Genomic DNA, 25,903 nt, shown 5'->3' on the forward strand with positions numbered 1-25,903 from the left:
AAATCGCTGGCACGCACTAAAAATTGAAAACAGAATTATTAATAACTGACATGTCCTGGGTTTTCACTGCAACATTTGATTTTTGCCTCAGATATTCTACTCTTATATATGTCTCCGCCTTCATGTGCCACAGGTAAGGGAAACAACAATGAAAATACAGACCTGTTAGTATGGAACATTATCGTTTCCCTTTGTTATTGAATTTTGGGCCATGTTTGAGTTTGGGGGTAAACTTCTAATCCGATGCATAATCATTTGTGCTTGTCCTGTTGCTGTGGTCGTTGTTTGTTCATTTCTCTGTCTGTCTGGTTATTTTCTGTTTAATCACCTTATAATTAATAGCATTCAAATATTAGCAGAAAAGGCTGGGTTTTTTTTTCCATTTTATATCTTGTCATGAAGAGCCTTGATCCAATAATTGTGTGTTTCACATTGAGTTCCTGTGTCTGTGATGCCTCTGTTGTCAGGTAAGGTGCAGTCTTCACACTCACAGCTTCCAACACTCAGTGAACCATTTTCTGTTATCATAGTTGTTTGTCTATTTATAGTCTGTTCATCTAAGATGATGATATTAGACTGAAAATAAATCATATTATTATTATTATTTGGATTATTACCATTTCTATCATAATAATGACTGTTATTATTAATTAGAAATCATCATTTCTGTACATTCGAATGAAAATGGGGGGACTCAGAGAGAGAGAGAGAGAGAGAGAGAGAGAGAGAGAGAGAGAGAGAGAGGGGGGGAGAGAATGTGGAAAAGATAAGAGTACAAAATGTAAAATGGAGAGGGAGAGTGTCAGTGATTGGAGAAAGAAAAAACATAATATTAGAAGGGTGTGGTTGAGAGGGGAACAGGGGAAGCGGGATTAGGACAAAAAATTAATCAATAATCAAATATTGTATGCACTACTTCTGTAGATTATTATTTTAAAAGAGGTTCATGTGGGGACGTACAATAAACAACCGACTGGACTATCTAACACATAACCAGGTAACATTAATAAGAACAGTTTGAAATATACAACTTTTTCCAAAAAATATTAACATTTGAAACTGGTAACACGTGTTCAGTACTTTCTGGAGGCAAAAAAAGGTTTCATTTCTAAACAGCGTGTTAAAGCTTGCTCTACCGTTAAACGTCCCTTGCAAATGCATTCAATATTTTCACAATATTTTGTGTATGGGGCATTTAGTAATAACCTAAATACCATGCTCTTAACAGACCACCAGTTCTTTTAGTATTTAATGAGGCAGAAGTGTTAACTTCTAAAGACAGAATGGAATTTAGCATATTTCTTTCAACAATATTACACATTTAAGATGATGATAAAATGAGGAAGTTCAATTGCATGTAAAGCGTTTTTAGCTCCAAGTTTTGCAAGATGTTATGCACGTTCATTAGAAATAAGCCCACAGTGTGAGGGAATCCAGCACAGTTCAATATTAGTTCCTTTCATTTGAATACAGTGAATCAAAAATCTTATTTAAAAAATGACGTTATAATTCATATTTGTACAACCTGATTTGATAGATTGCAGAACTGATTTTGAATCGACACAAAATTATAGTAAAACATTAATCAAGTTTAGGGGCAGATCAATTAGATATGTTAATGCCATAAGAACGGCAATTAATTCGGCTGTAAAAATTAAGAAGCCTTTTCCAATATGATATGACTTTTCAATTTTCAAAGCAGGAATTGTATATCCAGAACCAGCAAACTGATTTTCTAGAACAGAACCGTCTGTAGTTTGTTTAAGTGGTGGGGGTATGTTTCAGACAAGTGTGATTTGACTCGAGAAGCTAGTATATTGGGATTCTTAATGTCATAATATTGAATGTCAAAAGAAATCTCCAGTTAATTCCCATAATGGGACTGTTGAAGTGCTCATAATCGGAGCAACATTTTGTGGAGCATCATTTGATTGATTAATAGTATTTGACACGTATGTAGAAATAGTTCAGTCACCAAGGGGTCTGAACAGCTCAAGGACAGGTGAAAGACGGCAGCGTGTTTTACAGCATGACAATTGTTTAAACAACAATACAAAACGGAACACACAGGGAGAAAGGTTTTGTCTAAAATCATGACCCGTCAGAATGGTTAAGGCAAGAAAGCTATGCAGTGATACAGATACAGTGCAAAATGGCTAGGGGACCAAAAGCAAATCCACTAACTTCAGATTGGTTTCTAGCCAACTAGCATGCCTCTTTTCGCCAACTAGCATGTCTCTTTTCTTCAACGAAAATCAAGTACCTGCGAAATGTCTTGAAAGCTGTAGTCGTCCAAGTTGTTTTGAAGCAAAATCTACATACGTCAACACACGTTCTGCGTCGTCTCTCAGTTCCTCACTGGTTTCCTTTAGGTTTGTCAAATGGGTGAAAACATAGGAGACAACTTGTATGTTGGATTCTGTCGCCAGGGTGCGTTGTAGTCTCGTGAACTGTGACATACTGGCGCACTGCATCATGGTCAGGTATGCTGCTATTCTTAGTTCTGTGTGCGCGTAGGTGTCTTCAAAGAGTTGTTGTGCCCTTTCTCGCTGCCGAAAAACGAAACAAGTGATGTAGAAATCAAGAAAAACAAAACAAGTGATGTAGAAATCAAGAAAAACAAAACAAGTGATGTAGAAATCAAGAAAAACAAAACAAAAACACACAAAACAAATAAGAAAGACAGAAAGAACGAAATGTTAAGAAAAGAAGAAACAGAGAGAGAATTAAGAACCAAAATAGATAGGAAATACGTTGCTTATATTGTGTCTTTCACAAAGAATCTCTTTATGGTTATCCCTTACCATTGATAACAAAGACTTTATCTTGTCTTCTCGTTCTATTGCTGTCTCTGTCTTTCTCTGTCATCCACGCACGCACACGCACACGTACACACACGCACACACACACACACACGCACACACACACACACACACACACACACACAAGCAACACTAAAAATCCACTCCAGGTCTGTTCCTTCCAACACAAAACGAACAGTAACATAGAGTGATAGCAAGAAGGAAACAATGACACATAGAAAGAGGAAGAGAAAAGAGGGTAGAGAAAGAAAGAGAAGAGAAAGAAAGAGAAGAGAAGAGAAGAGAAGAAGAGAAGAGAGAGAGAGAGAGAGAGAGAGAGAGAGAGAGAGAGAAGGTGGGTGGGTGGGGGGATCGGGGAATTAGATGGACCTAGCAGTAATATTTGAATCATAAACATATCATATCCCACCAGTAAGAAGTTTCCTTCTGTTCATTGCATGAAAAATAAATTTCGACATAGTCTGATAATGTTTCTCGTTTTTTGACCTGAGTAGTGTTCCAAAATCAATTCTTATGTAGTCATTCAGAAAGGTTTCTCTGATGTCCCTATACAATGTACACTCAAACTGTACATGTTTTTTTCATTTTCAAAGGAATGTTTACAGCATAAACACATCTATTTATCTGTTGAATCACTGTATCGGTGTAGGTTATCATTATTAATTGACAATACATTCAGTCTCAGCTGTATGATAGCTACTCTGTAACAGTATACGTCAATTCTTGAGATATATGCCTCTTTTTCAGAAATAGTTTTAAACGACGTGTAGCTCATATATCTGTCACTGTCTCTCGAGGATCCAGTCCATTCTTGTATGTATATATCAATAAGCCTTTGCTTCAAAGCACTAAGAAAGATTTTTACATTACCAACACCTTGCTGAAGCCAGACAATATCAAAACCTTTTTCACAGAGAATCTTCCAAACGTTCGTTACCCAACAGCGTTTCCCTGACATATCTAGAGTCATTAACATATGATTAGCTTGATATGGTTATCGATGAGGCTCCATGGAAATCAACTTTAACCAGTATCATATGCAGCTTTTCTAAAAAAATTATAAAAAGCGGATATCGACCTAATTCACCATACACCATTTTGATAAGCGTTTTAAGGGGTACTCCTAAACATCGTTTACAAGCCATCATAATTATATACTCTCTCAGTATGATTTAATCTATGTAATCCACAGATTTCTGACGAACAGAAGAGAATGGGCCATATTTTTGTGTCAAAACTTCTAAAGAACACGATATATGTCATTTCTTGGTATTTCTGAAATACATTATATAAGAGAATTACAGCTTTATTTTTTGCTTTATTATTTTTTTTTTTTGAACCTTTATTTAAAAACCGTACATAGTACCTAGTTTGGGACTAATTTTTATTGTGAATGTATAACCAAGGTAGCAATAATTGTTAACAACTTTTAAAGCAACTCCATTAAAACACCATTGTTCATTTCTAGCCAGCGCTCCTCCTTTTTCTATATTTACTTTATTTTTATCACAGCACATCTTTATAATATTTAACTGATTTTGTAACCCGGCGGGTGTTGTTGACAGCAAAGCACCATCGTCTGCAAAGAAGAGAATAAATAATTCTATGACACCTGGAAGTAACTGAACTCCGTGTCTTCCTTTTTCTGATACATGATCAGCCAACTGATTTTTAAATAACGAGAACAGAGTTGGACTTAGAACACATCCCTGGCGGACGCCTACTTGGACAATCAAAAAAGTTCGACTGTTGACAATTAGTTCTAATAAAGGAGATATGTGAATTATAGGAAATCTTCTATCTAAAATTACGTTTAAATAACATACTTACCGTGACCCAACTAGTGCAGACTCCGGCAGGGGTCTGACATTCCTGTCCTGTGCAAACTACTATCCGCCTATGCGGAGAAAACGAAACTACGGCCGATAATCTCCCGGAAGTAGGTAACCTCCCCTTTGTCCCGCTGGCTAGCGCCCTCTTTTTCCGGCAGCCATCATGACTCCTGTTCCTGTGCTCTTCATACGGCTAAGGTTTTTTCGTATTTTCTACCTGTCTGTCGATTCTCTGGCGTTCTTGTTTGTTGTCAAATATTGATAAAGATCTAAAAATAATAATAAATCACTGTAATACCATCATTCATCATTTTGTAAACATTCGAGTAATTTGTCGTGCTTCACAAAGTCAAACGCTTTCTTGAAGTCAACGAAAGTCACGTACATTTTCCGACCGTTTTTGTCATACATTTTTGTACAATAGCATGTAAGGTAAATATGTGTTCAATGTGTGGAATGATTTCTACGGAAACCTGCATGACTTTCTGATATCATGTTATTGTCATCAAACCACTTATATAATCTTGTGTTTAGCACAGTGGTGTAACATTTGGAAACTATACTTAACAAAGAGAGAGAGAGAGAGAGAGAGAGAGAGAGAGAGAGAGAGAGAGAGAGAGAGAGATTTGACGTACTGATTCTTCACAAGACATGCGTCGGAAAGCTTGCATGGCCGCAACACGGACATCCAAGGGGTTATTCTTCCTCTTCAGACAGGCGGTCAGGACTTCGGTCATCCTCTTTGTACGTCCGGCATTGCCAATGGCACGTAACCCTAGGACAATCTGAGTGACAGACACTGACAATGTTTTGTTGATATTAACAATATTGTCCTTTTGGCAAGAGGGAAAATATAATCATATGAACTGACAATGATAACAACGACAAAAGGAAAAACAAACATTGTGAGAAATAAAACAAGTAGAAAGGAAACAGACATCTTTTAGCACAGAATTTTCGGAAGATAGCAAATCAGAGTGACAGAGAGAGAGAAAGAGAGACAGACAGACAAACAGACAGACAGACAGACAGACAGAGAGAGAGAGACAGACAGAGACAGAGAGGGACAGAGAGAAAGACAATGAGAGACAGACAGACAGACAGAGACAGTGATAGAAATACTGACAAGGATCGAGAGACAGAGACAGTGACAAGGACTGAGAGACAGAGACAGTGACAGTGGCAAGGACTGAGAGACATAGACAGTGACAGTGACAAGGACTGAGAGACAGAGACAGTGACAGGGACTGAGAGACAGAGACAGTGACAGTGACAAGGACTGAGAGACAGAGACAGTGACAGTGACAGTGACAAGGACTGAGAGACAGAGACAGTGACAGTGACAGTGACAAGGACTGAGAGACAGAGACAGTGACAGTGACAGTGACAAGGACTGAGAGACAGAGACAGTGACAGTGACAAGGACTGAGAGACAGAGACAGTGACAGGGACTGAGAGACAGAGACAGTGACAGGGACTGAGAGACAGAGACAGTGACAGTGACAAGGACTGAGAGACAGAGACAGTGACAGAGACAGTGACAAGGACTGAGGGACAGAGACAGTGACAGAGACAGTGACAAGGACTGAGAGACAGTGACAGAGACAGTGACAGTGACAGAGACAGTGACAGAGACAGAGACAGTGACAGAGACAGTGACAAGGACTGAGAGACAGAGACAGTGACAGTGACAAGGGCTGAGAGACAGAGACAGTGACAGAGACAGTGACAAGGACTGAGAGACAGAGACAGTGACAGTGACAAGGGCTGAGAGACAGAGACAGTGACAGAGACAGTGACAAGGACTGAGAGACAGAGACAGTGACAGTGACAAGGACTGAGAGACAGAGACAGTGACAGTGACAAGGACTGAGAGACAGAGACAGTGACAGAGACAGTGACAAGGAATGAGAGACAGAGAGTAACAGGCAAGAATAGAAACGTACTCAGAGACAAAGAAACTTAAACAGGGAGATGGAAAGACGTACAAGGAATAAATCAATAAACAAACAAACAACAAAACAAACAAATAAGTAAGTAAGTAAGTAAGTAAGTAAGTAAGTAAGTAAGTAAGTAAGTAAGTAAATAGATAAATAGGTAAATAAAACAAATAGATAAGTAAATGAATGTATAAATAGATGAGAGATAAGTGAATGAAATGAATAAACGAACACTATTTCCCTCCCTCACTTTCCGGCCGTGGGGCCCTCTGGCCAGGCACTGTGTTCCCACAGCACGCCGAAAGTGCAGCATGATACGCTGAACGGCAGCGTCGCTGTCACACTGCTGTCCATACTGCTGGCAGTAGCGGTACACCATACTCGACACTGGCAGCATGGCCGCCTCACTGGTGGGTCTGTACTCCAGCAGAGACTGCAGAGGAGGATGAGAGGAGATTAAAAAAACAAACAAACAAACAAAAAACACGAGCATTCTCTCTCTCTCTCTCTCTCTCTCTCTCTCTCTCTCTCTCTCTCAAATCAAATAAATTTCTTTTCGTTTTTCGTTTCGCTTCATTTCGTGGCATTTTGTTTCATCTTTCTCTCGCCCACTCTCAATTCATCACTATATCCACGACTATCTCAAAAAACAGACGAACAAAAATGAAACCAATTGAAAGATGTAAACATACGTATGTACTTGGGTTATAAATACTTAAGTATCCTCCGTTTTTATATTATTTTTATTTTTATTTTCCTTTTGCTTGTAAGAGTTTTTTTTGTTTTGTTGTTGTTTTGTGTCCTTTACATCTACAGACACAATGTCTAACGTCTCGTGAAAACTATCATAACCACATTCTCCACACTTGAAACAACTTCATTACACAGAATGGCGCTCCGCGGTTTACAATACGATGCGATGTCAACTTGCAAGGGCATGCTCCAAAAGCCTCCTTTGTTTGAATGCTTTGATGAGTTAATGACAAGAAGCGCACATTTTAGTCCGTGGAGGGTTTTTCTTTCAGAGTAGAGAATGCTGACATGGTTTCACCACCTACTCACTCTGACATCTTGCAGGATAGAGGAGGTGACGGAGGGGAGGAAGGCGAGGGTGGAGAGGAGGAAGTGGGAACTGACTGGTCCCTGTTCACGTGTGGTCAGCGCTTTTACCAACAGACGGACAGCTGGTTCTGTTCCCGCCATTGCAAGCGCATCCAGGAAAAACTTCCTGCAGAGACAAAGGGATTTTCTCTTTTTATTGGATTATCTAGTTGGCGTTTTTTTCTTTACTGCATTTCAATCCTTGTTCAATGGTGTGGTACTTTAATAAACACAAATGATAACATAAATGCAAATGAAAGAACAATGAAATTAAACAAAAAAAGAAAAAGAAAGAAACAAAAAAAAGAAAAAAAAGAAAAGAAAAAAGAATATCCAATGTACTTTGAACACTGTTTCGCACTGTGGGTTGGATATTGAATGAATATTGCTTCAATAGAAGTTTCAATTAGTTTAGGTCTACTGATCCGTAGTAACGAGGATGCGGTTCTACAAAACGGGTATTCATGCTCAGATCATGCATTAAGGCCTGAACACTTTCAATAACGGAACACGTGTGTTATTTTCCGTCTTTGAAAGGGTCCTTTCCGAACAAATAAAAGAAAAAAAAATCACAAAAACAAAAACAAAAAAGCAAAACAAAAACAAAACAAAAAAAACGCAAAAAAACAACAAAAACCCAACAACACCAACCAACCAAACAAACAAACGAAAACAACAAAACAAAACAACAACAAAAACAAAAACAACAACAATAAAAACCGTACATTTTCCAGCCAACATGAGGCATATCGATGTCAGAGTCAGAACTGAATTCCAGAACTCAATATATCAAAAACTGGCGAGGGCAGAATTTCATATATAAATGGTACACTGGCAGACGAACCAGTGCATATTTTCTCTCCGTTTTTCCACTGGAAGGATATCTTAATTATAACTTAAGTAACAGCCTAACGTTGAGTCAATCACCAGCCAAGCACAGGTCGGTTTACATCTTGTTCACGGAAGGGAGAAAGACTGGTTTTGTCTTTTTTTTGCAACAACAATGATCAGACAATTAATTCATCAGTTAATCAATATTTTCTTTATTGTTAAATAATTATTTCATTGGTGACAACACACACACACACACACACACACACACACACACACACACACACACCCTCTTGATCATTGTGTTAAATACAATGCCTTAAGAAAACAATTTATAACAGATATTCAAAATTCGAATAACACAGGAAATATTCCCAGTCTGTTGTTGCTAACAGATGATGTCTATATAAAAACAAGATTATGAAAAATTGTTCATGAATGCTCTTCCAATTTGTGAGGTTAATCATGTACCTATTTATTTATTTATCTATTTATCTCCTTTTTTTGCGCTGACCCGTCAATAAGCACCGTTTCAGTGGCATTGCTCCCAGGCCGCTCATTCCGAGTCCCCTAAACACAGTCACACATGGGTTCGTCTTTCACACTCCCAACGTCGGCAGTCCGCAGCGAGCCATCGATGTTAGGTCGCCAGGAGGCCACACACCAGAGGAGACCCTGGACTGCTGCTGAGTCACTTCGGTGGTGTTCAGTGGTGTCTGTTCTGATTTAACGTACTTAGGACACAACCTACTAAGCCACCTACTGACGACAATGACGGCTTAGTCGCGGAGCCAGACTGAGTGAGCGTCCCTCTCAGAGTGGAGACCGCCGCCAAGTCCCTCCAACAACAACCCCCCGTGAATATGCCGACACTGACGACATTGACAGGACTCACCCCAAGCACAGAAGTGGAGGGGTATCGAAACTGAGGTCACCATGAGAGCAGGGCATGAAAAGCCACAGATTTTAGAACATTGTTTGTTTATACTGGTAATGATGAAGAAGGAGGAGGAGGACGACGATGACAATGTTGCTATGGAGGTCCATTTTGGTTTGGGACTTCGTGACAAGGCTGTACTTTACGCTTCCTTTCATAATGATATCCTGGCGTCAACCAAGCCCGCGAGATACAGAAACTTGCAGTGTTGGTCAGGTAATTTGAGCAACACACCCAAGACGCATCCGTAAAGTGGATGACACTCGACTGTGTGGTCCCAGTCTCCCCATTTAAGCCCATAGCACTTTCCACTCTGGGTAGGAGCCGGCCACGGGCCGAAAAACCCACCTCTGCTGGGATTCGAACCCGCGTCCTCCCAGCCGTCAGTCCGCGACGCTAACCACTTCGCCACGGCGGCTGGTATCTGTTTATTTGTTATCCAGTGTACTTTTGTCTCTTAAACCTTAAGGTTTCATGACATTAAAATTTATTCTATTCTATTCAATTCAATATATTCTATTCTGTTCACACACACAGTGTTTATCCTTACTTCAAACGAGCATGATCCGAACATAATGATGGTCCAGATACTTTTTCGTACAACACTCGGAGACCTGGATGGCTGAGTCGACGAACGTTGGTGACAAGATCGTAAAAGAGGTCGGGAGTATCCGGAAGAATCTCCGAAGGAAGACACATTTTTCGAAGTGTCGCTCTTGCTGTTCGAAGGGCCTCTTCACTGTCCATTTTATTATTCCTTGGAGATTGAACGGTGGAGTCGTATTGCAGACCCATTCGTTTATATACAGCTGGAGGGGAAGGGAAAACAAAGCACAGTCATGCAGTGAAACATATACAGTGAGAGACAGGCAGACAGAGATAAGGAAATATAGCTAGACACACAGAAAGGTGAGTTAGACATGCACACAGAGGTACCAAGGCAAAACCGGTCAGGTACCAAGGCAAAACCGGTCAGGTACCAAGGCAAAAACGGATAGGCAATCGACATCCCATCCAGTGCTTACCATTGATAGGGCTCGAGACAGAGCGAAAGGAAGAGAGACATTGACAGAACAGATGGAGACGGACAAGCATATGGAAAGAGGGAAAGTAAGCGTGAGATGTTACCTATTTTAGGACTTCATCATCACCATCGCCTATTTATCATCACACACACACACACACAAACACACACACACACACAGACGCGCGCGCGCGCACACACGAACGCATAAGAACACTCATACGCTTACACACACTCACGCGCACACACAGAGATAAAGCAATCAAATTTATGAATGAAAGATCAGATGAAGGAAAGCAAAAAAAAAGTTCAACATCAATAAAATGATCAAAATTAGACTTGAAAGATGAAAGAAGTAAAATAGCATCCTCAAAGTACGAGGGTCATTCAATAAATAAGGTGAATTTTTCGGTATAAGGACTTCTAATACAGATAGAAGCTTACTTTTTTTTTCAACGTAGTCTCCCAGCACTGTCACACACTTTTCCCATCTGTGCACAAGCTTCCGTATTCCCTCAGCATAAAAATCTTTGGACTGATGTCTCAGCCAGTCGCTCACAACACTTTTGACTTCATCGTCACTTTCAAACTTCGTGCCTCTCGTGAACGCTTTCAAGGGACCAAACAGGTGAAAGTCTGAAGGGGCAAGGTCTGGGCTGTAAGGGGGATGAGGGAGCAGTTCCCAGCCCAGCTCGTTGATGGTCTGCACCGTTCGGGCTGCTGTGTGAGGCCTTGCGTTGTCATGATGCAAGATGACTCCTTGCAGCTGACCTTTGAGTAGCCAAGGTCATCATGGACAATTTTGTGTGCTGTCCCAACAGATAAGCTCAAAGTCCTTGCAATGTCATCCACTGTCACCCTTCTGTCAGACTGAATGAGGTCATTGACTGATTCGATCACCTCAGGAGACCTCACTTCTGTAGGCCTTCCAGGCCTGTCTTCATCCTCAACACTGCTCCGTCCTTCTTTAAACAATTTAGCCCACTTGTAGACATTTTTTCGGCTGAAACATGTGGCACCATACACAGTTGACATTCTCCTATGAATTTCAACTGGTTTGCACCCTTCAGCAACCAAAAACTTGATAACTGACCGCTGTTCAATCCTGGAGCATGCATCTTGGTCGGCCATCTTTGTTAATCGCCAAAACTCTCAAAGTTTTTTTTTAATCTGCAAAACAAATTAAATCCATGTGAAAAAGAAGTAAAACAGAAAAAAGAAAAAAGAAAAAAAAGTAAGCTTCTATCTGTATTAGAAGTCCTTATACCGAAAAATTCACCTTATTTATTGAATGACCCTCGTATAAATTGAATCAAAACTCCCCATCCCCATTTCTACATTCACTGCGAGTTTTACAGCAACCGTGTTATGTTTCAACTGTACAGCGGCAAATATGTCATCTAACTTGACTTCCAACTTAAGATCGAAATAAATATTCAACTCAAAATGCCATCATGTTTAAGTATCGAGAATTTGAAGACTCACGCGGAAAGAACTGTCCTCGCTCCCTTTTCTGAAGAAACTTGATCATTTGTGACACTTTGGTAACAGACCCGTTCGTCGTCCCTGACAGTGGTCGGAAGTGACGTTGCTCCACACAGAGGGCGCTGGCTAGGACCCCGTTCCAGTCGATCGTCTGCTGACAGTCTTGGCGTCCCGACAGGAAGGAAGGCAGCAGTGTCTGCAGCAGAGGGAACAGCAGGCACTTGTTCCGGTACGACTGCTACAGACAATGCTGCTGCTGCAGTAGCTGTTACTGCTGTTTTTGTTGGTACTTTTGCCGTTGCTGCTGCAACTGCCATTGTCGGTACTGGTGTAACAGCCTCAATCTACCCTCTGCTGTTTTTCACCCCAGAGTCAGTCTAGGCTGTCTTCGAATGATCGCCGGGGTCATTTCAGGTTTGTCAAGACCGACCTCCCTAACCCCACACCAGCTGGAAGTTGCCCCCTAATACACGTTTAATCAAGGTATTGAAAAAGAAATGGGGGTCATTTTAGGCTAGCCTTTATTGTCCCGCATTCCACCTCTCCCTTCCACTACCATTTTGCATATGCAAAGGCGGGGTTGTCCTACTGTAATCGCCTGTATAGAAGCTACTCTCGACTAATATGGCAAAAAGGAAGGAATGAAACAATAATTAGATAAGTAAAATTTTTGATTAATAAACATAATTCCAGTGTATGAACAACAGTAAGAGGGGGAATTTCAATGTTACCCCTATGTCTATGTTTTTCCGGGTCTTTGTTCACCTATGTCTATGTTCTTCCGGGTCTTTGTTCCCCTTGTTCTATGGTCACCTCTGACCACTGTTGATCACACCCCCAAAGCGTTCTGATAGCGTAAATGTGTCTCTCTTTTTGCATTGTGATGTCTTTATATTTATATTTTCCAGGTAGGTCCTTGTCCAGGTCTATGTTCCCCTGGGTCTGTATTCTTCCGGGTCTATGTTCCCCTGGGTCTGTATTCTTCCGGGTCTATGTTCCCCTGGGTCTATATTCTTCCGGGTCTATGTTCCCCTGGGTCTATATTCTTCCGGGTCTATGTTCCCCTGGGTCTATATTCTTCCGGGTCTTTGTTCCCATGGGTCTATATTCTTCCGGGTCTTTGTTCCCCTAGCTCTATGTTCTTCCGGGTCTTTGTTCCCCTAGGTCTATGTTCTTCCGGGTCTTTGTTCCCCTTGGTCTATGTTCTTCCGGGTCTTTGTTCCCCTAGGTCTATGTTCTTCCGGGTCTTTGTTCCTCTAGGTCTATGTTCTTCCGGGTCTTTGTTCCCCTAGCTCTATGTTCTTCCGGGTCTTTGTTCCCCTATGTCTATATTTTCCGGGTCTTTGTTCCCCTGGGTCTATATTCTTGAGGGTCTTTGTTCCCCTGGGTCTATATTCTTCCGGGTCTATGTTCCCCTGGGTCTATATTCTTCTGGGTCTTTGTTCCCCTGGGTCTGTATTCTTCCGGGTCTTTGTTCCCATGGGTCTATATTCTTCCGGGTCTATGTTCCCATGGGTCTATATTCTTCCGGGTCTTTGTTCCCCTAGGTCTATGTTCTTCCGGGTCTTTGTTCCCCCAGCTCTATGTTCTTCCGGGTCTTTGTTCCCCTAGCTCTATGTTCTTCCGGGTCTTTGTTCCCCTAGGTCTATGTTTTTCCGGGTCTTTGTTCCCTTAGGTCTATGTTTTTCCGGGTCTTTGTTCCCCTATGTCTATGTTCTTCCGGGTCTTTGTTCCCCTAGCTCTATGTTCTTCCGGGTCTTTGTTCCCCTAGGTCTATGTTTTTCCGGGTCTTTGTTCCCTTAGGTCTATGTTTTTCCGGGTCTTTGTTCCCCTATGTCTATATTCTTCCGGGTCTTTGTTCCCCTATGTCTATGTTCTTCCGGGTCTTTGTTCCCCTGGGTCTATATTCTTCCGGGTCTATGTTCCCCTGGGTCTATATTATTCCGGGTCTTTGTTCCCCTGGGTCTGTATTCTTCCGGGTCTTTGTTCCCCTGGGTCTATATTCTTCCGGGTCTATGTTCCCCTGGGTCTATATTCTTCCGGGTCTATGTTCCCCTGGGTCTATATTCTTCCGGGTCTTTGTTCCCCTGGGTCTATATTCTTCCGGGTCTTTGTTCCCCTGGGTCTATATTCTTCCGGGTCTTTGTTCCCCTATGTCTATGTTTTTCCGGGTCTTTGTTCCCCTAGGTCTATATTCTTCCGGGTCTTTGTTCCCCTATGTCTATGTTTTTCCGGGTCTTTGTTCCCCTAGCTCTATGTTCTTCCGTGTCTTTGTTCACCTTGGTTTATGTTCTTCCGGGTCTTTGTTCCCCTGGTCTATGTTCTTCCGGGTCTTTGTACCCCTAGGTCTATGTTCTTCCGGGTCTTTGTTCCCCTAGCTCTATGTTCTTCCGTGTCTTTTTTCACCTTGGTTTATGTTCTTCCGGGTCTTTGTTCCCGTGGTCTATGTTCTTCCGGGTCTTTGTTCCCCTATGTCTATGTTTTTCCGGGTCTTTGTTCCCCTGGGTCTATATTCTTCCGGGTCTTTGTTTCCCTGGGTCTATATTCTTCCAGGTCTTTGTTCCCCTTGGTCTATATTCTTCCGCGTCTTTGTTCCCCTAGCTCTATGTTCTTCCGGGTCTTTGTTCCCCTAGGTCTATGTTTTTCCGGGTCTTTGTTCCCTTAGGTCTATATTTTTCCGGGTCTTTGTTCCCCTTGGTCTATATTCTTCCGGGTCTTTGTTCCCCTTGGTCTATGTTCTTCCGGGTCTTTGTTCCCCTATGTCTATGTTTTTCCGGGTCTTTGTTCCCCTGGTCTATGTTCTTCCGGGTCTTTGTTCCCCTATGTCTATGTTTTTCCGGGTCTTTGTTCCCCTGGGTCTATATTCTTCCGGGTCTTTGTTCCCCTGGGTCTATATTCTTCCGGGTTTATGTTCCCCTGGGTCTATATTATTCCGTGTCTTTGTTCCCCTGGGTCTATATTCTTCCGGGTCTTTGTTCCCCTGGGTCTATATTCTTCCGGGTCTTTGTTCCCCTGGGTCTATATTCTTCCGGGTCTTTGTTCCCCTAGGTCTATGTTCTTCCGGGTCTTTGTTCCCCTAGCTCTATGTTCTTCCGGGTCTTTGTTCCCCTAGCTCTATGTTCTTCCGGGTCTTTGTTCCCCTAGGTCTATGTTCTTCCGGGTCTTTGTTCCCCTAGGTCTATGTTTTTCCGGGTCTTTGTTCCCCTAGGTCTATGTTCTTCCGGGTCTTTGTTCCCCTAGCTCTATGTTCTTCCGGGTCTTTGTTCACCTTGGTTTATGTTCTTCCGGGTCTTTGTTCCCCTAGGTCTATGTTCTTCCGGGTCTTTGTTCCCCTTGGTCTATGTTCTTCCGGGTCTTTGTTCCCCTAGGTCTATGTTCTTCCGGGTCTTTGTTCCCCTAGGTCTATGTTCTTCCGGGTCTTTGTTCCCCTAGGTCTATGTTCTTCCGGGTCTTTGTTCCCCTAGGTCTATGTTCTTCCGGGTCTTTGTTCCCCTATGTCTATGTTTTTCCGGGTCTTTGTTCCCCTATGTCTATGTTCTTCCGGGTCTTTGTTCCCCTTGTTCTATGGTCACCTCTGACCACTGTTGATCACACCCCCAAAGTGTTCTGATAGCGTAAATGTGTCTCTCTTTTTGCATTGTGATGTCTTGGTTGGTTTTCATGACCGCTGCCTGACCACTGTGTATTCATATTACACTGCTTTGTGACGGTTATACAGTTATTCGGACGTCTTGGTGGAAATTGACCATTAGCTGACCATTACTGACTTCTGCAGATCGCAAAAATGGTCAGACTGTGATATTTTGTCACGTTTGTGCATTATTATGATGCCATGGTTCGTTTTTGACCGTTAACTGACCACCGCTGACCACAGCTGAATAACTACAGTCCCGATTGATGTATATCCAGCTGAGCGCAACGGGATTTCTCAAATGCACACACACACACACACACACACACACACACACACACAACTCACACACACACACTTACTCACTATCACACACACACACACACACACACACACACACACACACACACACACACACACACACACACACACACCAATAGAACAACCCTTTCAACTAGCTTGACGGGGTAAGTACTCCTGGATGAATCAAACTGAATTTTCTGGTCGTTTTCTGTAGTTCCTCTCACACGTGATACATGCATCAAAGAATCAAATTAATCAGATGAAAATGTTTGTTTCACTGGAGAAAAAAATGATAATAAGGAAAAGCCAGTTTTGGCCAGCCCCAAAGTACCCACCCAGCCCTTACTACTTGCTGGTGGGTACAGGGGTCTCTGGGTGGGGACGAGCATAGTGAAACGTGGGGAGAACGTAGAGGGGAGGGCATTTTGTTCATGTTGAGCTGATCCCCTGCTTACTTTGAGGCTGGTCCAGAACAACCTTCCTTTCCACAGGGGAGTGAGTCTCAACTAGGGAGGTGAGGTCAGGTCTGACCAGGCCAGATTCACACAATGAATCATTCCAGCAAAGTATAGAAAGATCCGAGGCCTCGTCTGGGTAAGGACAGGATAGTGGAAGAAAAGTCAGAAGGGGGTCATTTCAAACTGGGCGAAATTTACCCCCGGGGTTCATTTCCAGTTAGCCTAGAATTACCCCCTTGACAACCAGTGTAAAATCCAACAGGTGAGGGGGCAATTTTACTCCTGGGACCATCCAGGCTAGTCTAGAAAGACCCCGGGGTAAATCTGTACTTGCCAAATTTGACCCCGGGGGTACGATAAGGCTTCTACACCGGTGCTGTTGCTGATTTTGGTTCTGCTCCTACCACCACTACTTCTACTGTGGCAACTGCTGCTGCTCCTGCAATTTCCACTGCTTCAACTACTACTGCTGCTGCTACAACTACCACCACTACTACTTCGATTTTCTTTTCTTTGTGAGCCTACACACGTACACGAAAAAGGACCCAACGTATACATGTGAACACAAAGAGCCATAGCTGATCTGCTGTGCCAAGAATACAAGCATTAGCTTGAATACTCACAGAGTGCAGAGGATGTAGCGGAACAACTGAAGCTGAACTCTGGCTGCTGCTGCTGCAGTTGGCGAGGTCTCGGGACTTCTTGATGGTGTTGCTGAACCAGCCGGTGCCTGAGGTATGGTACACCGTGAGGCACGTTCCCAGCACGTCTGTCTGAACACGTCACCACTGTCAGGTTTTAGCAGTGCCATCTGCCAACCTTATCTCCCAGTGTATCTTTCTTTATTCTTTCTTTTCTGGTTACTTTCTTCTTTCTTTCCTTTCTGCCCCTTTCATCATCATCATCATCATCATCATCATCACCACCACGATCATCATCATCAACATCATCATCATCATCATCACCACCACGATCATCATCAACATCATCATCATCATCATCACCACCACCACCATCATCATCATCACCACCACCATCATCATCACCGTCACCATCATCATCACCATCACCATCATCATCACCATCATTATCATCATCATCTTCATCGTTTTTTTTAAAGACAGGTGGAGAGAAGGGGAAGAGGAACATATTATTACATATACATTGCCTTTATCTATCAAATATAAAATAGAAATCATTTAAATATAATATGTTATTTTAAAAAATTGTATGTATTTTATGACATTTATCTACATATATCATTATTATTATTATAATGATTATTTATTTATTTATTAAATTTTTTTTTCAATTATAATTATATTGAAGAACATTTTTCTTTTTTTTCCACTTTAAAACTTTTTTTACTCTCTTGTTCATATATGTCCCTAACAGTCTCCCCTACCCCTTACCTCACTCCTGCCCTCTCACCCCCCGCCCACTTTTTCCCCTTTCCCCTCCCCCTTCCCTTTCAGAGCCCTTTCTTTCCTTCACACACTCACAGTTCAACTCACCCTTCTTGGTTTTTTTGTGTCCTTTCCTGTGACTTTTCATCACTTTCCTTTCCTGAACTGTACTCTCCCCCTCTCTGTCTGTATCTTTCTGTCTGTCACTCACTCATTTCATTTGCCTGAAGAAGAGCCTGTGGCTCGATACGTCGCCTCTTTTATCCCACGTAAGTCGACTTTCACCAAGATTGCTTTAGTCTACCTCTTACCATCATCATCATCATCATCATCATCATCAGTAACTTCACATATTACAGTGACTGTTCATTTTTTTCTTAATTAATTTACCAAATAAATGTACTCGGTTGACTTTGTTTTCTCTAGTTTTGTTAATGCATATGTTCCTAAGTCTATCCTTGATGTCCCAACAAGGGACACAGGATTACATTTCCGAGTGTGTGTGTGTGTGTGTGTGTGTGTGTGTGTGTGTGTGTGTGTGTGTGTGTGTGCGTGTGTGTGTGTGTGTGTGAGTGTCCGCATATGGTCGTTTCTCATCTCCTTCTCCAAATTCAAAATGATAATGATGCTACTGCTGCTCTGCTGTTGCTGTTGTTGCTGCTGCTGCTGGTGATCCCCATCATCATCATAACAATCATCATCATAACATCTCTCGCGTACACACGCAAACATGCACAAAACTCAAGTGTGTCACACACACACACACACACACACACACACACACACACACACACACACACACACACACACACACACACACACCACAACAGAAGCAATGCGCACCTCATCAACAGTTTGATCCGTGTTAAAATCCTCCATGTTGTTCTGAAAGGCTGACAGAAAACCTCTCTTGACGTTCAGTGCCCACGTACTGTCCACGTCAGAGGGACAAATGTCACTGATGCGGCCATCTTGAAAGGCAAAGCGCAGCGCCTCTTTTTCCAGCTCCTGTCGGAAATGCTTGGAGTTGTCGGCCTTCCGGAGACCTTTTTCTGGGTCCGACTCCATGATGCGAACTTCTCGAAACTGGAATGAATAAAATGAAAGGAATAAATGAAAGAATGAAGGGATCGATCAAGCATTAAACGACGAATGGTTGAGAAAATTACATAAGGAGTGTACTAATGTTAGTGCACGAACGACGACAGGAAGGAACAAGAGGGAGAAGGGAGGGAACTTGATGAGGTGCATGTGTCTGTGTGTTTTTGGGTGCATTGGTCTGTGCGTGAAAGAGAGAGAAGAGAGAGACAAAGTTTGAGAGTGGGGAAGTGTGTGTATATGTGTCTGCCTGTTTTATCTGTCTCTGTGTGTGAGAATGTGTGCTGTTCGTGCGCGCGTGCGCGCGTGCGTGTGGTGTGTGTGTGTGTGTGTGTGTGTGTGTGTGTGTGTGTGTGTGTGTGTGTGTGTGTGTGTTTACACCACAAATGAATTTCTCTTGTTCAGATAATAAAGTATTCTGTACCTGCACCTGTACCTGTATCTGTATCTGTATCTCTCTCTCTCTCTGTATGTGTGTGTGTGTGTGTGTGTGTGTGTGTGTGTGTGTGTGTGTGTGTGTTATAACGCACATGAATTAATGAATGAGTAGATAAATAGAATATAAACAGTAAGTAGACAGATAAAAGGACAGATAGACAGACAGCTGGACAGATTCAGAAACGGAGAACAGAAACAGTATGCAGCTCTCAAGCCTTTGACACAAAAACTACCACCCATTCTGTCATACCCCACACAATAACTATCACACAACGTGTAACGTGACCTTCACCTTGAGAAGCATGTCGCACGTGCCCAGCACGTGGACGTTGACCACGGCCTCCACCAGCAGCCTGACTGCGTGCTGAGGACTGGTAGCCATGTGGGTGGCCACCTCTACCTTGTAGCTGTAGTCATACACCCGGTCTGCCTCGTACCTGAAGTGACTTTCCTTGGGCACTGCCACAGTCATCATCATGATCATCATGACGATGATGACGACCACAACGACGATGATAATGATGATGATGACGAAGACGACGATGATGCCGATTTTGATAATAATGATGACGATGATGATGATGATGATGATGATGATATTAAGCAGGAGAAGACGAAGACGACAAAGACAATGACGACGACGACGACAATGACAACGACGACAACGAAGAAGAAGAAGAAGAAGAGCAACATCAATAACAACAACACGCACAGGAGCAAGAAAAAGAACATGGACAAAAGTATTATGAAATTCATACTAGCCTTTAAATAAACTTATAAAGAAAAGCGACCACGCAGCCATGTGGCCGACTTTTACGTAGTGGTGCAGATGTCATAGTGATTAGAATGACAGTATTTTATAACGGTTTGGGGATTTTCCTTTGCTGTCCCACCGTCCACGCCGTTTCAGAGGTATTACTCCCCCCCCGACCCCCCACACTCCCCCCACCCCCACACCCCTTATCCTTCACCTTTATCCCTCGACACAGCCACAACCAGGCACGTCTGTTCCAGTGTCAGCAGTCCACGGTGATCTTTCAGTGTTAGGTGGCCATGGTGCTACACACAAGAGAAGACCCTGCAGTGTTGTGGAGTCAGTTCGGTAGTGATCAGTAGTGCCTTATGATTTAATGGAAGGGACGATGTCAACTACCAAGCTGACTGAGATACAGCCAAACAGACAGATAGACAGGCAGATGGACGGACAAACAGACAGAAACACGGTCAGACACGCAGACAATGCTGCAAAGAAACTCACCTCTGCAGTGTCTGGAGCAGGTAAGAATTTGGTTCTTGGGTTTCTTGAGGAGACCTGAAACAAAATGTCTAATGCTTCCAAACATGCTTCTGACAGGATTCGTAAAGTAGTGGAGGTGGTGGAGATGATGATGGTGGTGGTAGTACTAATGTTGTTGTAGCAGTGCTAAAAGAATCAGTAGTAGTAGTTGTTGTAGCAGCAGAATCAGCAGTAGTGGTAGTAGTAGTAGTAGTAGTCCTTTTTAATGCCTGTTTATGTTTGTCACAATGAGTGAAGGCGCGCTTGTGTGTATATACACGAATGTTCATGCACAAGGGAGAGGGAGAAGGAAGGCAGAGATGAAAGAGAGAGAGAGAGAGAGAGAGAGAGAGAGAGAGAGAGAGAGAGATAACCTATGACGGAATAACGAGAAGAAGCGGAAGAAGAAAAAGTAGAGGAGGAGGAGGAGGATAATGGGGAAGAAAGGAGAGAAGAGAAGAGAGAGACAGAGAGAGACACAGAGAGAGAGAGAGAGAGAGAGACAGAGACAGAGGGAGAGAGACAGAGAGTTTTGAGAACAGCTCACAATTGACAGTTTGACTGGTTTATCGACAATAAATTACTTTAGCTGATATGCCAGTGGATGAGTTACTGCTCATCAAATAAATTCAGACACTTACAGCAAACACGGTATGGTTTAACGAAAAAATCACGATTCACACGGCATCCGCATTGTGACTGCAGTCGGAATAAAGGAATACAAATGCATGCGTACTTTTACAAATGAAAACCCGAAACATCGATCAGGAAACAAAACAGTATTGGTCGACGTAACAACTTCACAAGCACGATGTTCATTTGAACAAACGTCTAAACATCTGGCAGAGATTTGTTTACATCTAAATAGCAATTATTCCTGTTATTCCAGTATATAATGATAATTTTGCAGGTAGATTGTTATTTATAGTCATCAGGTTCGCTCGTAACCACGGTCTTTTCCTCCTCGGTTGAATGCTTCAGCAATAAACTGAGCCAGTCATATGTCAGCATCTTCTGATGACGTTATCTATGTTTGTATTCAGTTCTACAACGTAAAAGTTATCTATGTTTGTATTCAGTTCTACAACGTAAAAGTTATCTATGTTTGTGTTCAGTTTTATAAAGAAGGCACATGTCGAACGTAAAACACTGCATCTCTATAATAAAACAAAAACAAAAAGTATCTCATTTTCCTGACCATTTCATCACAGTGGGGCATGTAGATTTCTACGGATATATTCGTATCAAACCATCTTTTGTTTGAATACAAACCAAATATTCGCGATCTAGATATCGCCGTATTATCGCCGTGTCACTTGGTGTTAGCACATTGAGAAGTTTGTCTGGCTGGAATATCAGGACTCAGTCCCACTTCGTGTTACCACATTGAGATGTTTGTCTGGCTGGAATATCAGGACTCAGGACTGGTTTATTGTCTAGATACCAAGGTACAGAAACTGGATGTTCGACATGTGCAGAACTTGGAATAAAATGCAAACAATCTAAAACTGAGTAAGTGACGCGGAAGTTATGAACGTACGTATATTACAATATAATCACCCACACCCACCGCCACCTTTACAAAAAACTACTATATTTGTTTCATGCAGATCGACTGTCAAGTGTCGTCTGTCTGTCTCAGTTTTCAGTTCATTAAGCTGGTTTTGCAATCATGTTGCAGTATCTGACAGGATAATCACATCATCCGCAAACAGAACTGAAAAGATTTAAAGGGCTTACGGAAGTAACTGTATGCCGTACTTTCCTTGCTTTAATCTTATATATTTTTCAGACAGTTCCACAGCAACCTTGTTTATCAAATTTTGGTCAACTGAAATACCATGGATATGAACATTCCTTCTGCTGTACAGTATACGGAATTTTGGTTGTGTTTCAATCTGTCCTTCCTAGCAAACATTCTTTTTTTCGTGGGGAAAGGTACAATAATATGGGCTTTGGGGGATATGTGTTTGTTAGGATGGCAAAAAACAGAACGAGCAATGTGAGGTTGTCTTTGAATCAAAAATAGATTTTTTTGTTGTTGTTCTGGATACATCAGTTCATGCCAAGCACGTGCTATCCGGTATTTTTGATGAGTTTGTGTATCATTGTGGAGGAGCTGACATTGACAGAAATTGTGTCGACTTGATTAATTCTTAAGGTCACTTTCACGCCTCATTTATGTATGTAATATTATTTCAATATTATGAACAAAGATTGTGATTTATAGTGTTAACTGAACTTATATGAAACATGTCAGATATTTGGACTGTTTGATCTTTTTACTTGCTTAATGATGATTTGTCATTGAGTAAATTACTGTTAGACTATGTTACATGTGCACACAAGCAGTGAAGTGTTACATGAGGAACTGTACAATTATTGTTCAAAATATTCTGGGAATGCGAATTTTACACATGTGTTTTGAACGAAAGACTGTTTTGATGTTATTGGATGAAATTTAAACAATGTTCATTAAAAAAAAAGCAATAATACACTACCAGATTATCTGCCATGTGTTGAAAGTTTCTTTGCGGCGACATCAACTTTCACAAACACACCCATGGAAAATATTGCCTGAAACCATTTGTCGTCATCAAAAGTTTGTGTCAAACACAGGAAATAAAAACTGCACACAGAAGTTTATTGTACTTTTTCTTTCAACTGACAATCGCCTTAGAAGTCCCGATGTCGTGGCGGTGCGGAGCCAGCAGCTGCCAGGTGTTACCATCCACGCCATATGTGTCTGTCTATAGGGCACACACACGTTTCAAGTTTCAAGTTTTAATTATCCTTTCACTCCTATTGGAGTATGGAGGATTACTGCAAAATAATATTTTCATGTCCAGAACAAACATTTCCAAATACACAACAATGTCACATAAAAGTTGAGAAAACACAAATGTCTTTTAACTCCAAAAGTATAGCTAGGCAACATTTGCAAATCTAATCACCTTACTTACAGCTAAAATGACTATTTTGCCTCCTTTTAGCATATTACAAAAATTTAAAACCGATTTTGGTGACAGATACTTTTTAGGAACATATCTATTTCGTTACTGATCATAATTGGGACATTCCATTATAAACTGAAACTCATCACCAATCACAGACATGTTACAAACCTTACAAAGCCGTAACTCTCGTGGTATGCCTTTGTGTCTCCCTGTTTCTATTTCCAGCTTATGATTACTACTTCGAAATCAGGCATTTGACTTTTATATTTTTCTCTACCAAATCCACTTTTGAAATTTCGATAAAACAAACATTTACTACTCGCCTCTAGAGCATGTCTCCATAGATTTTGAAAACTATCTCTCAAAGCAATGTTGACATTCTTGCAGAAAGATTCCCTCTCCAAGAAGAATTGAGCATCCCAAACACAGTCATACCCTGCTTCTATTAAAATTTGTCTGATACAACTCATCCATTTTGAAGAATAAATACCATTTCGATATAAGTCAAGTGATGTCAAATATATTTTCCCAGAATATTTTTCTGTGTTTGATATCACTAAGCTGGTCCAAAATCGAACTGATCTCATTTTCACTAACACACTAATTGGACAAATACCAGTTTCTCCATAAACAATTTGGGTCATAGTGTTTCTGTTCAGTTTGAACAAGCGTTTCAAAAATTTCAATTCTAATTTTTCAAGTATATTTACATTTTCATAACCCCATATTTCTGCACCATACAACACAATAGGAACAATCATAGACTGGTGCATGTCCATAATGATATGTAAAGGTAAATCTTGATTTCTGGCTGACTGAAGTAACGAAAATATAGCTTTTTGGCCCTGTTCATAATCACTTTTTTAGCTTTGTAAAAAGTTCCGTTTCTACTAAATTCGTGCGCGCGCGGATTCAAGTAGTGTTACAATGTATCATGGTCACACTGATTTCAGCTAACATTTTTCTTTCTTTGTTCGTTGTTGTTATTGTTATGCGTATTCTAATATATTACATGTTCATTATTCGTTTTCTGTTGCAACAGCGTTTTCCAAAGCGTTGATATATCTCACGATGTATTTCTTTCTGTTATGTTGAAGTTTAGTGACAATTCGATGATGCGAAAATGATGACGTATAATTCCTAGCGCTAACAGAATGATAGCATACGGTGTCATTAACCGTAGTGGTTAGTGCATTCAGAACAATAATGAATACGTTACACATTTTTCTTAGAATGAACGTTTCGACCTGTAGTGACATCTGATTTACCGACAAGTTGAACAGATATGAACATGGGTCAGTGAGTCAACCACCTCCGTTCGATTAATCGATCTTTGTTGAATCTAGATCACTAACCAAAGCGATCGATATACAGTTATGATATCACACTTCTGTCTTTTATGTTGTCTCTGTCGCTTTTTGTGTCTCTGACATCGTGTCCATCTCTCTCTCTCTCTCTCTCTCTCTCTCTCTCTCTCTCTCTCTCTCTCTCTCTCTCTCTCTCTCTCATATTTACAGATATCTATAAAAGTTTGGGGTTTTGTTGATGTTTTTGTTGACAAAAGTGTACTATGATTATGCCTGTCCAATCGGCTGCACATACTATGCTCTCAGTACATTGTTTTCTGTGTAAAACTGAATTAAAAATGAACATGCTCTCTTCTGGTGTGAAAGTTATAGCAGATTTGAGGCAAAATCCTCAGACGATTCAACTGACAGATCCAAAAATAATGGCCAAGAAGTGGAAACAAGAGTTGTGACAAACGGTGACGAAGTAAATGTTTCTCCTTTCTGTTCGAACACTAACAGCGCAATCGATTTATTTCAACCAGCTGGATATTGAAGACAAATGAAAACAATTTTGTGCTATAAACATCGATACATAAATATTCATGCATTTTTAGTCTATATGCATGTGAATGCGTATAAATTACGTATACATATGTATGTGCATGCGCGTGTACATACATGTATTCGTGTACGTATGCGTAGGTCTTTGGGTGAATGCTTCTAGGATCCAATTTTCAGTTCTCTGATCACATTTATTCAAGGGAGTGGCGCTTGAAATGAACATGTGATATATCTATTCAATAAAATATCAAATCAAAAATCAAAATATCTCCCTCTCTCCTCTCTCTCTGCCCATGTCTACCTGTCTCTGTCTCTCTTTCCCTGTCTCTGTTTCTCGGTCTCTGTCTGCCCACCTGTGTGTGTGTGTGTGTGTGCGCGCGCGCGCGCGCATGTGTGTGTGTGTGTGTGTGTGTGTGTATCCATCTCAGATTTTTTTCGAATGAGACTGGTTCACCTTCATGGATCTTACTATTCCGGCAAGAAAGAAATGAAAAAAACATCAATGAATTTACTA

The 25,903-nt window shown here is 41.4% G+C and overlaps 1 protein-coding gene across 2 annotated transcripts in view; it reads right to left on the reverse strand.

Annotated features, from left to right (window-relative positions):
• The window catches only part of LOC143287554 (uncharacterized), a 70,400-nt gene that overhangs the window by 37,543 nt on the left and 6,954 nt on the right, over positions 1-25,903 (reverse strand). For both annotated transcript variants that reach the window (XM_076595638.1, XM_076595639.1), the window contains 10 exons: positions 20,565-20,618; positions 19,599-19,765; positions 18,614-18,856; positions 16,988-17,137; positions 11,973-12,168; positions 10,014-10,272; positions 7,657-7,822; positions 6,845-7,027; positions 5,290-5,439; positions 2,264-2,549 (listed from right to left, as the gene is read on the reverse strand). In XM_076595638.1, coding sequence (XP_076451753.1) covers positions 2,264-2,549; positions 5,290-5,439; positions 6,845-7,027; positions 7,657-7,822; positions 10,014-10,272; positions 11,973-12,168; positions 16,988-17,137; positions 18,614-18,856; positions 19,599-19,765; positions 20,565-20,618 — 1,854 coding nt within the window. The remainder of the gene's footprint in view (positions 1-2,263; positions 2,550-5,289; positions 5,440-6,844; positions 7,028-7,656; positions 7,823-10,013; positions 10,273-11,972; positions 12,169-16,987; positions 17,138-18,613; positions 18,857-19,598; positions 19,766-20,564; positions 20,619-25,903) is intronic.

Source organism: Babylonia areolata, chromosome 11 (assembly GCF_041734735.1).
Source record: "Babylonia areolata isolate BAREFJ2019XMU chromosome 11, ASM4173473v1, whole genome shotgun sequence".
NCBI lineage: Eukaryota > Metazoa > Mollusca > Gastropoda > Neogastropoda > Buccinidae > Babylonia > Babylonia areolata.